This window comes from Stenella coeruleoalba (assembly GCF_951394435.1).
Source record: "Stenella coeruleoalba genome assembly, chromosome: 7".
NCBI lineage: Eukaryota > Metazoa > Chordata > Mammalia > Artiodactyla > Delphinidae > Stenella > Stenella coeruleoalba.
Genome location: NC_137153.1, coordinates 116,856,331 through 116,871,094, shown reverse-complemented (window position 1 = coordinate 116,871,094; position 14,764 = coordinate 116,856,331). Strand labels below are relative to the sequence as shown.

Here is a 14,764-nt window from a genome sequence, read left to right as displayed (position 1 = left end):
GGTAAGGACAGTCTTATCAACTAACGGTACTGGGAAAACTGGGTATCCACACGCAAGAGAATGAAGCTGGACCCTCATCCTTACGCTATACACAAAAATGAACTCAAAATGGATCAAACTAAACCTAAGACCTAAAAACTCTTAGAAAAAAAAATAAAAGCTTCATGACATTGGATTTGGCAGTGATTTCTTGGCAACAACAAAATAAATAAATTGGACTTAATCAAAATTTTTAAATTTTGTGCAGCAAAGGACACTAACAAGAGTGAAAATTCATTTGTTATAAAGCAGAAACTAACACACCATTGTAAAGCAATTATACCCCAATAAAGATGTTAAAAAAAAAAAAAGACAAAAATAGGGCTAATTCCTTGGTTCTGGAGCCAAAGAAGAAGAGATAAATCCAAGAGGAACTGGTGAAAGCCATACTCCCATCACATAGTCCCATGTGTGTTCTAGTATCATAACCTTTGTTACTGTGTATGTAATCACCAGTTTACTTGTCAGTCTCCTAGATTGTCAGCAACTTCAGAGCAGGGACCACACTTTATTATCATTATTATTCCTGTGCCTGACATAGTGGCTAATATTTACTAGGTATTTAATAAATGTTTGCTGAATAAAAAAAAAAAGAGTGAAAATTCAACCCACAGAATGGGAGAAAATACTGCAAACCATATATCTGATAAAAGATTAGTATCCAGGGTATATAAAGAATGCCTACAACTCAACAACAAAAAAACCCAATCCAAAAATGGGCAAAGAGAACTTTGAGGACACAACGCTAAGTGAAATAGGCCAGTCACAATAGACAAGTACTGTGTGATTCCATTTATACGAGGTGTCTAGAGTAGTCAGATTCATAGACAAAGTAGAATGGGGGCGGTGCCAGGGATGTGTGGGGTAGGGGAGAATAAGGAGTTGTGGTTTAGTGGGTGTAGAGTTTCAGTTTTGCAAGATGGAAAGAGTTCTGGAGATTGGTTGCAGAACAATGTGAATGTATTTAACGCGACTGAACCGTACACTTAAAAATGGTTAAGATGATAAATTTATGTATGTTTTACCATAATTAAAACTAAACTAAAACTAAAATGAGCTAAGGACTTGAATGGACATTTCTCTGAAGAAGATAAACAAATGGCCAAGAAGCACAGAAAAGATGCTCAACATCACTATTCATGAGGGACGTGGACATCAAGACCACAATGAGATACCAAATCACAGCCACTATGATGGCTATGATAAAACCAAAATAACCTACAAAATAACAAGTGTTGGCAAAGAACACCTGTGGAGAAACTAGAATCCTTGTGCACTGCTAGTGGGAATGTACAATGGTACACCTGCTGTGGAAAATGGTACGGCAGTTCCTCCAAAATTTAAATACAAAACTACCATATGATCCAGCAATCCACTTCTGGGTATGTACTCAAAAGAGTTGAAAACAGAGACTTGAATAGATATTTGTACACCCACGTTCACAGCAGCACTACTCACAGTAACCAAAAAGTGGAAGCAATCCAAGTATTCATCAATGGATGAATGGATAAACAAAATATGGTATGTCTATATATACATGAAATGGAATATTGTTCAGCCTTAAAAAGGAATGAAATTCTGATACATATCACAGATGAACCTTGAAATTATTATGCTAAGTGAAACACCTATTCAGATCCTTTGCCCATTTAAAAAATGGGTTATCTTTTTATTGAGTTGTAAGAGTTCTTCATATATCCTGGAGATATTCTCGGATATACAGTTTGCAAGTATTTGGGTTGTCTTTTCACTTTCCTGATGATGTCCTTTGAAGCACGAAAGTTTTAATTTTCATCAACTCCAGTTTATCTTTTTTCTTTATTGCTTGTCTTTGGTGTCTTATCTAAGAAACCACTGCCTAATAATACAAGGTCACAAAGATTTACTCCTGTGTTTTCTTCTAAGAGTTTTATAGCTTTAAGTGTATGGTTCATTTTGAGGTAGTTTTGGTATATGGTGTGAGGCAGGGCTACAAACTTACTTTTTGCATGTGGATGTCCAGTTGTCCTTAGCAGCCTTGGTTGGGAAAAAAAATTCTTTCCAGATTGAATGGTTTTGGAACACTTGCCGAAAATCAACTGACCACAGATATATGGGTTTATTTCAGGACTTTCTATTTTATCTCATTGAGCTCTACATTTATACTTCTATCACTACCACATTCTCTCGATCACTACAGTTTTTTAATAAGTTCTGAAACTGAGAAGGGGAATCCATCAGCTTTGTCCCTCTTTTTCAAGACTGTTCTGGCTACTCCGGATCCCTTGCATTTGCATATGAATTTTAAGATCAGCTTGTGAATTTCTGCAAAGAAACCAGCTGGGATTTGGGTAGGGATCACACTGAATTTGGAGATCGATTTGGGGAGTATTGTCATCTTTAACAATATTGTTTCCTGATCCATGAATACGAGATGGCTATTTATTTAGATCGTCTTTCTTTCAGTGTTTTTGTTTTCAGAATATTAATTTTACACTTCTACTGTTAAATGTTTTATTCTTTTTGATGCTATTGTAAATGGAAATGCTTTAATTTCATTTTTTGGACTGTTCGTTGCAAGTACATAGAAATAGTTGATTTCTGTATATTGACCATGCATCCTCCTTGCTTGCTTTTGCACCTCTATGCTTAACACAGCAGGCAGGCACTCGGCCAAGGCATGGCAAAGGCTGGGAGTGGGGCAAGACTGGAGGTCAGGCCACCAGCTGCAAGGCAGCAGCTGATGCTGTAATCCGGGTTACGGGTGAGTGTGGCTGGCCTGGCTAGTGGCAGTGGGGAGAGAGAAGTGGGTAGGCTTGAGCCACAGGACTGGGATGGGGTGAGGGAAAGGGACTGTCAAGGATAAGGCCCAAGTTTTTGGCCTGGATCACATTTACTAGGATTGGGGAGGGGACGTGGTCATTTCATTCTGAGAGTGTAGCTTTGAAGTGCCTTTAAAACAGTCCAGGGACTTCCCTGGCGGGCCAGTGGTTAAGACTCCATGCTTCCACTGCAGGGGGCACGGGTTCGATCCCTGGTCAGGGAATTAAGATCCCGCGTGCCACGCGGCGCGGCCAAAAAAACAAAAACCAAACAGTCCAGGAGGCAGCTGGATAAACCGTAAGTAGCTCAGGACAGTTCTAGGCTGGGAATACGATCCTGGGTGTCAGAGAGCAGAAGAGAGCTGGGGCAGTGCCGAGGAGCCCAACACCGAAGGGCTGGGCGCAGGAAGCCGACTGTGGCCAAGCAGCTGGAGAGAGAAGGAAAACTACCGGAAGTCTAACCTGGCTGGCGTGGAATTCCGAGGAGGGAGGCAGTGGGTGCAAGGTGATGTGGCCAAGGGTGAAAGGGGAGGGGTCCCACTGTGCCACAGGCTGCTACAGTCACGGCAGGTAATAACCAAGCCCCAGAGGCTGCAGGAGACTTTGGCCGGTGGAACCCGACCGCAGTGAGTTGGGGGTACTGGAGGGGAAAGAGGCAGACCAGAGAAGTTCGCCCTGTAAGTGGGGGGCGGGGGCTGCAGCTTGGCCTGGGGAGATTTTTTTTTTTAATGGGAAGAAAACTTGGCCAAGCAGTACTGCTGATGCGAAGGGGCCAGTTAAAATGGAAAGTGTGGGAGGAAGCAGGGGCAGCAGTCATGCGCTCAACCCTCCCCCACGCACCCCCCCCTCATTGCTCTCCCATCACGCGGTAGAAACCAGGCTCGCATCATTTTGCGCTGTGGTCCTGCAAACACTAGTGCGTTGAGGAGTGCAGCCCTCGGTGAGGCTTGCAGCCTAGAGCCCGGGCCCTGAATGAGACGCGTGCTGAGTGCATAAACAAGACTTAAGCTCGGTTGGTTCTGCAGATGTTTCCATGAGCAGATTCCTTGTTGTTTTTTTTTTGTTTTTTTTTTCCTGCGGTACGCGGGCCTCTCACTGTCGTGGCCTCTCCCACTGCAGAGCACAGGCTCCGGACGCACAGGCTCAGCGGCCGTGGCTCACGGGCCCAGCCGCTCCGCAGCATGTGGGATCTTCCCGGACCGGGGCACGAACCCGTGTGCCCTGCATCGGCAGGCGGACTCTCAACCACTGCGCCACCAGGGAAGCCCAGATTCCTTGTTTTTTATGAAAGTCAGCAACCCTGGCAAACTGGGAAGGAGCAGTGCAGGGTGCAGCTCCTGCAAGGGGCACACTGACCCCCTAAAATCCAGCCCCCAAACCGCTGAGGCAGCTTCTCCCCACGTGGTGGGGCCAGGCCAGCTCTAGGGCTGGATGGATGCTCGGAAACGCCTGTTGTGCACGCAGCTCGGGCGCAGGTCTGCGGGAAGAAAGTCCAGCACTTTCTCACCCCACTTACCAGCCTCACTGTCGAGTAGCCTGAGGGACCGCGCAGCTCTCAACCTGCCGACCTGACAGATCCCTGGGGAAGGGCAGGGCGCCCAAAGGCGGCTGCCACAGGGAAGGAGCCCACGTGGGCGTCGGGAGGACTCCACAGGGTCCCAAGGGCCGTCGGCCGCTCTCAGCAGGTAGATCTGGGTCAGCTGTCTGCTGCCCACTTGGTCTGCTCTTCCGGCTCATTAGAGAAACCAGAAGGCGAGTGAGCTGTGGTCGGACCCACTGGCACAGGCCTTCCTGACCCTGAGCGGCACTGGAGGTGCAGGGTCCTCGGCCCGCGAAGTTCACAGGTTGTCAGCCCGGATGGCTGCATTTCTAACGGGGGAGGAGGAAGCCAAGGCTGATGGAGGGGAGCAGCTCAGCTGGCCCGCTGGCACCCCTCACCGGATTACCACTGCAACCCTGCCAGGCAGGCCCGGAGTCAGGACGCCGTCTCGCTGCTGTGTGACCAGCAGGAGTCTGCACGGGTGGGTGCTCGACACACCCCCTGAATGACTGGGGCAAGTCTCAAGAAGGGAGCTGGGTTACACCAGCGGTTCTCAAGGTGTGACCTGGGACCAGCCGAGGTGGCATCACCTGGGAGCTTGTTAGCAATGCAACGTCTCAGGCCCCGCAAGAGACCTATTGAATCAGAAGCCCTGGGCCCTCCGGGGACTCTGATGCTTGCTCCAGTTTGTGAAGTACTGGATTAGACGGTCCCCAGGTCCTTCCCACACCTTTCCTCAGCTGTCCCCTTCCTGGGTGGCCTCAGCATCTCTCACCCTTGAGAGTCTCACCCGATTCCTGGGCTCTACTCTTGGAATGCCCTGTCCCCGCTCCTGAGGCTTCTCTCCATGGACACCCTGGGTAACCCAAGGCCTCTGCAGAGTCAGGAAGGAGCTGCGGGTGAGGCATGGCCGGTAACTGGAAAGCCCAGGGGAAACGACATGGACTCTGAGGCCCTTCATTCCGAGCTTCTGGGATGCTGTGAACTGAGGATCATTCTAACGTTACTGTAAACACAGCAACAGTGCCCGATAGAGCTCCAGGCCAGGCCCCTAACTTAATCCTCATCACCACACCAAGGCTGGAGTCAGGAGACCTGGGTTCTCACCTCAGCTCTGATACCTACTGGCTGGGGGAGGGGGGGGCACAACCCTCTCTACGCCCCCATTTTTTGCAGCTTTAAAGCCAGGGCTTTGGATGGACAAATCACAGACAGTCTCCTGAGTGGAAGAAGCCATACAAGGAAGTGTGATTCCACTCACGTGAAGTTCTAGAATAAACTAACCTACAGCGTAGAAATCAGAGCAGCGGCTGTGGTAGTTCTGGACAGGGGGTGGTTTTGACTGAGAAGGGGCACAGGGGACTTTATGGGGTGATGGAAATGTTCCATCTCACTTATTGCAGAGGCTTCAGAACTGTATATACACTTGTCAAAACTCATCCAACTATACGCTTAAAGGGTAAATTCTACTGTATGTGAGTTACACCTCAATTTAAAACATTCCTAGTAAAATAAGGGGTTTGGGATTGGAGGACTTCCAAAAATGCTTTGAGTCTGAAATCTTGGATTTCTCTGATTCTGATGTGGGAACACCAGCAGGGTTATCTGATGACCAACATCGTAAGAGGGTGAACCCGAGCCTGTCACAGGGTAGGCTTTACCCCAAGTCTCTGCCGTCATCTCCCCTCAAATGGCAGCAGTGCCCAGGCCCTGACTCAGAGAGCAACCCCTGTCCCCAGTGGAGGCAGGACACCAGTCAACTACAACTGATCTTCAGTTTGTTCCAAAACAAAGCCTCTGGAGTTGAAGTCACGTCTGAGTTTCAATGGCAGCTGAGACACAGGGAGCTTCTCTAGTAGGTGTCACTCTTGCCAGTGGGAGCGAGTGGGAGGCAATTAACTAATTTAATGAACAAAAATCACAAAGGAAAGAATTATAAGGGGGGAGGGGGGCGGAGAGACAGCAGGCAGCAGTTGGCAACGCCCTCGGATTACAAACATACGTTCCTGTCACAGAATCTTTATTTTACATGTTTGCATCACAGCAGGAGAACCCGTCCCCTACACCACCCGGATCGGAACCTCCACCCGGCAGATGTTCATATAAACACTCTTCAGTGACCATCAGTGTTTAAAAAAAAAGTACTGAAAACTCCTGCTGCATCCCAATCTAACCTGGAAAGCAAAGAATATTTACAGACATTTTCTCCCCCAAATGAAACTTATTTCTGGATTGGATGTGTCTGAGTTCTTCTGAGGTCACATGACTAGGCAAATCCAATTTACCATCCGCAAAGGCTGCTTAAGGCGTCAAGAAGCCCCCTTGTGTGGACAGGATTTTTGGACCCTTTTGTAATAAGTGCCTTAAACACTAAGAAGGCTGACTGCCTGGCCCCCTGACTGGTTTGGCTGCCCACCCTGAAGTCTCAAACCCCGCCCCAAGATAAGCTTGCTGTCTGGGGGCGAGCTATCTCTTCTGTCTCACCTTGACCTTTACTGACTTTATCCGCACTCCTTCCCAAACGGCCCGCCTGCAGACTTCCTGCCAGTAGGTCCCAAAGGTCCTTGACACAACACAACCAAATCCTTGCTCCTGCACCTCCCCGCCCCGCCCCACCGAGTGCTTTCTGCACAGTCTCTCGGAGGATGTGCGTGTCCATGTCCTAGCAACGAGCCACTGAAAAACATTATATTTCAAGCATAAGCCGTGCAGAGAGGGCAGATGCATCGCCAGGCGACAGAAGGGCCCTGGGGGGAATGTCCGGCTTGCCAATCAGTAACTACATTCCAGGTCGTAGTGACAAGTATTAGCATCAACTCAGGTGGAGCTCTTGTACGACCTCCTGCCAGAAACACCCTAGAGAAAACTGGAGTAAAGGGCAGATCTCCTAGAACGTCTGGTATGGTTTTTGATACACCAAGAGGTATCAGTTAAAGTCTAACTTAACTTCTTCCGTGGGGAATTCTGAAGAGAAAAGAAAGCAGCAGGCCACAGGCGTCCTGGGCTCAGCGTGTTGGGAATCTGCTGAAGGTCAGGCGTGGGTCAGGGAAGCGAGGGTGAGGTGTGGAGTGCAGAGCAGGAGGAGGAGGGGGCGAGGACCCGTGTCCTCTGAACGAGCTGCTCGGCAGCAGGAAGCACCAACAGTCCCACTGCTCTACGGGGTGTACAGAGCAGGGCCAATAACCCACCAGACTGTCTCGGTCCTAGAAGCCTCCCTCGAAGGAAATGCTCCAGGATGGCAGAGATGGCCAGAGCCACTCACAATTAAAACTGGCATCTTTGACACTGTTCCTTGGTCGGTACAGACTAAAATAAGACATACATCTCCGTGCAGGGGCAGAAGATCATATACGGTCCAAAGCAGTAATATGTGCTCTTGGGATAAAATTCTTAGCTTGGAAAATACATCCTTCACACAGCTGCTGGGAGAAAATGCTGCAATGCACCACAGGCTTCAGCCCGTATTCCCAGACTGAGCCCATGTGGAACTGATGGGCGAGGGCCAAGGCAAGGAAAGAGAAGGAGATGGGGGGGGGAGGGGGAAGGAGGGGGGGAGGAGGGGGAGGAAGGGGGGAAGAGGGAGGGGGGAGGAGAGCATCCTGTGGCGAGATCACAATGAGGGAGTGGACGCCTGGCCGAGGCAGCCCCGTGGAGTGCACTTATGAAGAGACTGGTGCCGCCTTGGCTGGCTGGACATGTCCAGGGGAAAAAAAAACTGGAAATTTTACTCTAAAGTGGTTTCTTGAAAGAAAACTGAACAGACTCAGGCTATGATCTGAGAAACCATCTTTTACACCAGAGCAAGCTTCTCTTTACAAGAGGAGCCAGCAGGAGTATTCAGCGGAGGCACTGCTGCTAAAAAGTTAAAGTATTGCGGGACCAAGAAACAGGCTGATGGAGTCTTTGGCCACTGTTAAGAGCCAGGATTAAGAGATCAGCGATTGTTCTTGTGGTCCGAGAAGTAATTTTCTAGCAAAACACACACACTCTATCAAAGGAAAACAGATCCTTTACTTGCTAAAGTTTCACAGCCAGCGGCACCTCCAGTCCACGGCCGGATTCTCAGAGGAAGTACGTATATTTCGCGTAGGCAGAAACGGGGAGCAGCACAAAGCGAACCTATAAATACCACCGATCCTTTCTGCCCAATCCCTGAAATACTGAGAGGGCTTAACCATTCAAACACTGCATCACCGTGAGCCCAAGGGGACTGTGAAGATCAGGCTGCAGGAAGCGGGCTGTCAGCTGGGGAAGCACCTTGGCTTTAGCCCCCAATCAGTCATCTTTACGCAAGAGTAGAGCTGAATGCTGCTTACTGCCATCAAGTCACAGAGAAAGAGAACAGGATGAAGAGCTTAAATAATTTTGGAAAAACTTGAACCACCACCTATTTTCCCAATCTTGGGCTGGGGGTTTGATTTCTCTTGATCAGCGGCCTGCCTTTAAACCTTCTGCCAGTTAAAATACAGGACGTGGGCAGACGACCCGTTTGCTAGGAAGCCTGCGGCCTGCCTTTATTTCTAATCCACTACCTTATCTCATCTGTACCTTCCGGTTCCAGAAGGGTCAGCACTGTAAAACTGCAGCCCCTCAGCCATTCTGCGAGCCTAGAGGTGCCGCGTGGGATTTGAAGAGAAGCCCAGCCCTCTGGCTCATGCCCTCCTGTGACCGCGGGGGCCCGGGGACCTCAGAGCAGGAAGGCTGAGCAGGGGCCGGTGCCAGCCCACATGCACACCCTCATCTTCATTTACTCGCTTCCCCGCTTCCAGCACATGAAGTGAGGACACCTCCGTGGAGACCCTTTCGCGTGTGTGTGTGTGTGTGTGTGTGTCTGTCTGTGTGTGTGTGTGTGTGTGTGTGTGTGTGTGTGTGTGTGTGTGTGTGTGTGTGTGTTTCCTCAAACCTTTGGTTCTTGCCAAGAGGTCTACGGCCTAGTCGAGAACATCTGCTTGCAGGACAAACAGCAAACACGTCCCTCGGAGGGAAGCACCAAAGGAAGTTTTGGCCACAGTATGCGACACATCTCTTAATCACTGGGATGGTGTTCACGTCAGGAAAACAAAGTCTGAAAAATACTCCCGTCCTCCCTGCCACTTCCTTCTCCTGTCACACAGCTCCCAGATTACTTAAAAGACAAAAAAAGGCCCTTAGATGAATACTTGGGGCCTATTTCCTCGCTCCTGAAGATGGGAAGACACACGAACCCTTCCCTAAAATATCTGCGGAGAGGTGGGCAGCAGCAGCCTTGGAAGACGCTGGTCTTCCTCCTCACTCAGCCAGGACCGAGCCCCTGTGGAGGTGGCACTGGGCAGAGCACAGAGGGCTCATCGAAGCGCATAGAAAGGACACTTGCTTCCTCACTGGTCATTTAGGAAGTGACAATGGTACAGGAGAGGGAAAATAACTGTTTTCTGAGTAAAGACACTTCAGGTTCCCAAACCGGGCATACTGAGCGGCACCCCTAAATCTTGTGGCTTCTGATCGACCCTTCCAAGCCAGAGGTAAGAGAATAACCACCGGCCACCGTCACCATCCAGCACCCAGGAGGCAGGCCAGGAGGTCGCGGGGGGGGGGGCTCGGGCTCCTGACGCGCGTGGGCACTGGGAGCTACCCCGCCCGGCTGGGACCCCACGCTCCAGGGAGCTTGCCTGATGCAGTGTTTCAGTCCCCATCTCAGGCTCCGGCAGCCAAAGCCTTAGTAGGAAATGAGCGGAAAGCCCTGCTATGCCCTCTGTCACAGGGAACCTTCTGAGCTTGTCCCAATACTCGGATGACTTGGCTACGAGCTGCAGTACTGCTCACCTCCGGCAATCTATCCGTGTTCCTCTCCAAGCTCTGAAAGTTTGGAAGGGAACCTCACTGAGCTTCTGTGAAAGATCTCATCATCCCCACACCCCAGAGTAAACCTGCTAATCACCCTCACCTTCTTCGCATACTTACTCTTGGAATACAGGGACAAGGTCTGCTGCATTCCTCCCTTTAGAAGTCCTACCTGGCTACAGGGAAAGCTTTGTCATGATGACGACGTGCCTTAAGGATCTGCTTCGACATGATCCTTTCTGCCCCCAGCTGCTCCTTAAGGACAAGTCCTTCCCATTTCCCCGTATTCTGATCACACAAAATAGATGCAGCTGCGAGAAGAGAGGGAAGAGAGGGCCGCCAGAGACGGTGCTGCTCTGCGCCGTCGGGGGGACCAGACGTTCAGGGAAATCCTACAGGAGGCGGCTTTTCGAGCTTAAAAACACACTTCCGTCCATCCATTAGGTAACACAGAACACACTTCAGTCAAGAGAACCATTTGCCACCACCAGGGCCTTGACTCTGACACCGTAGCCCTCGGACGACTGTCGCTCCTGGTCACTTTCAGAATCCGGGATGAAGGTCTGGGGCGACATTCAGGGTCTGAAATCCTGGGGCACTCTCTTAATACTAAATTGGGTTTTGACTTTGCTTTCTAAAATAACCTGATCTCACTCGTCTTTTGTCCCCAAGACGCAGTGATGCTCACCTCTCCCTTCTTTGTGAGCCCCCGTGCCCCACTCGACATCTGCTCGTTTCCTAAAGCCCCTTCCCGTGCCCTGAACGGCTGCAGACACACCACCACCTACCATGCCCCATCCACCAACACTCCGCTGCTACACACTGGGTCACACTGCACCTACCTGAAGAGTTCCCAATTTAAAATATAGAGATTAAAAACAAGGTCTTCCTTTTACCCTCCTCCTCTCACACCCCCTACCCAGCACTCCCACCTGAAGGAGAATTCTAGCTGCCTATCACCAGCCACAGATCCGGCTCCAGAGAAGAGTGAAAAGTTAGGCTTCCGTGGCAACTGCTCCCAGCCACGTGCTCTGCGGTGTCACCGTCGGGAGGGCCGACCTCTCTCGCCGACCAACAGGACTACGAATAAACCGTTTCCTTTGACAGTGCCGCCTCGGAGCTCCTCCATCACGCGCTGCCTTCCCACTCACCCTGCGGCTCCACCGAGCCGTTGGTCACCTTCTTGACTTTCTTCATATTCTCCATCACCCCTGACGTGGTCACTCTGAATGAGGGAAAAAACGAGGAAAACCTCAGTCTTAAAGTAAAAGGCCGTCTTCACCACAGCACAGTAGCAGCCAGGGGTAAAGGGTGTTGGCTCTGGAATCAGACACACGTGGGTTCAAATCCTGACCCGCCCTTTACTAGCTGTGTAAGCTTGCCCAAGTCACGTGACCTCCCTGTGCTGCAGGAGAAACACAGTCCCCACCTTCCAGAACTGTCGTGAGGGAGAAACGAGATTCTCTGTCCTGCCCAGTCACTACATACCAGCTGTTATCACAACCAGCATTCATCTCTTTCTCTTTGTCACAAATTTTTATGTTACGTATATACACTAGTCACAATTATGACACCAGTATCTGTATCATAATTAACATTCTGAAAAAAAGCTAATCAGCTGTAGATGTTTACACTAACCAGCCACAGTGGATCATTTCTGAGTCCTGGGACAGAACCACAGGTTTAGAGGAACTTTCTGGGCCCAAAGATTCTTTGACCGTTAGAGACAGAGAGTGACTCACGACATCTCCTGAGAAGGTGGGGGTCTATGAGAAGACAGCCTCTTGCCTCACAAAATGTGAGCTAGACAGATTCTAAGGATCTGGGTATCCATGACACAACTGAGCGGCTCCGTAGCAGGAAACACCAAGCCGATACTGAACTCCACCTGCTAGGCGGAGCACAGGGGATTTTCAGGGCAGCAAAATGACTCTGTATGATTCTATTATATAATGGTGGGCACACATCTGTCCAAACCCACACAGTGTACAGCACCAGGAGTGAGCCTACTGTAAACTACGGGCTCTGGATGATAATACGTCCATACAGGCTCATCAGTTGTAAGGAACGTACTACTGTGGACAGGGGATGCTGATAATGGAGGCAGCTATGCGTGTGTGGGGCAGGGGCATATGCGAAGTATCTGTACCCTCTGTTCAATTTTGTTCAATGTTATGAACCTAAAACTGTTCTACAAAATAAAGTGTTAGAAACAAACACCCCTGGCCCAGCATCTCCCTAAGGACTCTAGGAAGCAAGGAGGCACCTATGTTCCTCCATCGCGGACCAACAGGAATTTCCTAATCAGTAAAATAAATTCAATCAATCATTCCAACAGACTCTCTCCAAGGACCGTACCTATCCCCCGCACCAATTCCCAAATCCTGCTACTTACAAACGGCGACTCAGTGGCCCTACATGTGACATCTAGAGTTTGTCCTGCTGGACCTAACAGTAGATAAATTATTTTATTTGAGTAAGGAAAGAAAATTTCTTCTCCCTTCTCTCCTGCCACCAGCTGCTGCTGTGACCAAGCCCCAAAGCCATCCAGTCCTCCCCAGAGTTGGGGCTTTTCTCAAACAAGAGTCCTCTGGACTCATGCATTATCTGTACTTCTGGTAAAGCCAGGACAAAGTATGCTGCAGGTAGGTGGTTCTTGTGGGAACTGAGGGATCCCTGCAGAGGCTGTGGCTGAGTATAAACGCAGCCCCCAGACAAAGGGAACACCAACTGAGAGAACCTAGCATCACTTCCTGCCAGCCGGTGCCCGTCTCGGGCCTGACCTCACCGGGAAGCGCTCACACTTCTCCCAGGAGAAATCCATGCACCCAGGGCAGCTTCTAAAGGGACCTTCTCCAGACTAGGACACGGGCACCACAAGCCTTTCCAGCCCCAGCAGAGCAACCCCTATGCGCCTCCAAACCTGTTGATGTAAGGGAAGAAGTACAACCTCGAGTCTTCCAGAAACACTCCTGGCAACAGCCGGCGGATCGTGTGGCTACTGCCCCAGGTTGAAAAGGACAAGGAGGCGGCCAACCCGCGCGGACGCGGAGGGCAGAGCATAGGCGCCGCGACCCAAGGGCGGCTCGGAGAGTGGGCCTGGGAAAACCTCTGCTCCCTTTCCTTCCCTAAGGAAACACTCCTTGCCAGATGGTGGCCCAACTGAGAAAACAACATTCACTCTGTCAGGCCGGGCCTGGGGCAAGGACAGAGAGCTGGAACTGGTGCTCCCAGGGAGCCCACTGCCCAGCAGAAGGGACGGTCTTCCAGACGGACACGCAGAGCCACTTCACACAGACAGGATGGGGGTGCCAGGGTGCAGGTGTGACGACGGCTTGGGGTGAGAAGAGTCACCTCCTGTGTTGAAAGACAGGAGCAGCAGCGAGATGGAGGAGAGGGGGGAGGGCAGGGGAGTTTCTGAAAAGAAATCTAACAAGAAAAGGCTTGGAGGAAACACAAGAAAGCTCCCCGACAGTCAGGGAGTGCTAAGAAGCTGCTGGTGAAGGCACGTGGCAGGAGAGTCGAGGATGGGCACGTGGGGGGCTGTGGACGGCCTTCCGTGCCGTGTCACCGGGGTGGGCGTGACACTTATACCTGGGTTCTCGGGCCTGGCTCCAGCAGGATCCAGGGGAGTCAAAAAAGCACAGAGACACCTGAACCCCCAACATTCAGAATCTAGTCTCCGGGGAGGAGCCAGGGTATCTTCTTAAAAAACAGTCTACAGGTGATTCGGGTAGCTGAGGAGAATGGACGGGAAGGGAAGAAGATGGGAGGTGAGGACATCGGCCACGCGAGGGCAGGGCACCAGGATAAAGTGGGGAGAGGGCGGGAGACACGACGTTAAGCCTCCAAGAAGCGGTCACTCACCCCACACAGGCCGAGGGAGAGGGAGGCATTTAGGCCAAGACCCATATTCTGCTGACAGCGACTGGGTGGATGCCGAAGCCCACAGGGTATGCAGGGGAGAGGCAAGCTTGGGGTGACAGGTGGACAGAGGGGCCCGAAGCTCAGGACAGGCAAGGGGGCTGGAGACTGCGGAGCAGTGAGTGAGCGGAGTGGAGGCGCCCCGGCTGCGGGGTGAGGGGTGCGTAGGCACAGAAGGGTGGCACGGGCGGAGCCAGCGATGATGGGATGTGGTGTGAGGCTGGACGGGCGCTGTGCCCTGGCTCCCCAGTGAAGCCTCTGGGAAGTGAGAGGGGTGCCAGCTGGAGGAGACGGAGGAGGAGACCGTGGTCAGACTGACGCCCAGGAGCCTCCCGGGCAGGAGGCGGCGCTTTGGCAACTTCACAGCTCCACGCACACCCCCCTGCACGCCCTGGTTTCAGTACAAACACTGAATGGGGACAAAGAGCCGCAGAGCCGTCCTCGGAGCAGCGACCCGCACTACACACAACCTACGCAGAGGCCCTCCGCGTGGCGCAGAAAGACACCGGACAAAGCTCAGGTCGAGCACCGAGCAGCGGTGACGTTCAGTCTAAACTCAAACCCCAGGGATGCGAATGCAGGCGCAGCCCCTGGAGCCGCCCAGGCGGGGAGAGCCCGGTCCCCAGAGGGCAAGGCCTGC

The 14,764-nt window shown here is 51.2% G+C and overlaps 1 protein-coding gene across 2 annotated transcripts in view; it reads right to left on the bottom strand.

The window, feature by feature from the left end:
- Positions 1–6,383: 6,383 nt before the first annotated feature.
- The window catches only part of GPR107 (G protein-coupled receptor 107), a 76,583-nt gene continuing 68,202 nt past the window's right edge, over positions 6,384–14,764 (bottom strand). For both annotated transcript variants that reach the window (XM_079925755.1, XM_079925754.1), the window contains one exon: positions 6,384–11,425. In XM_079925755.1, coding sequence (XP_079781881.1) covers positions 11,329–11,425 — 97 coding nt within the window. In that variant the 3' untranslated portion in view covers positions 6,384–11,328. The remainder of the gene's footprint in view (positions 11,426–14,764) is intronic.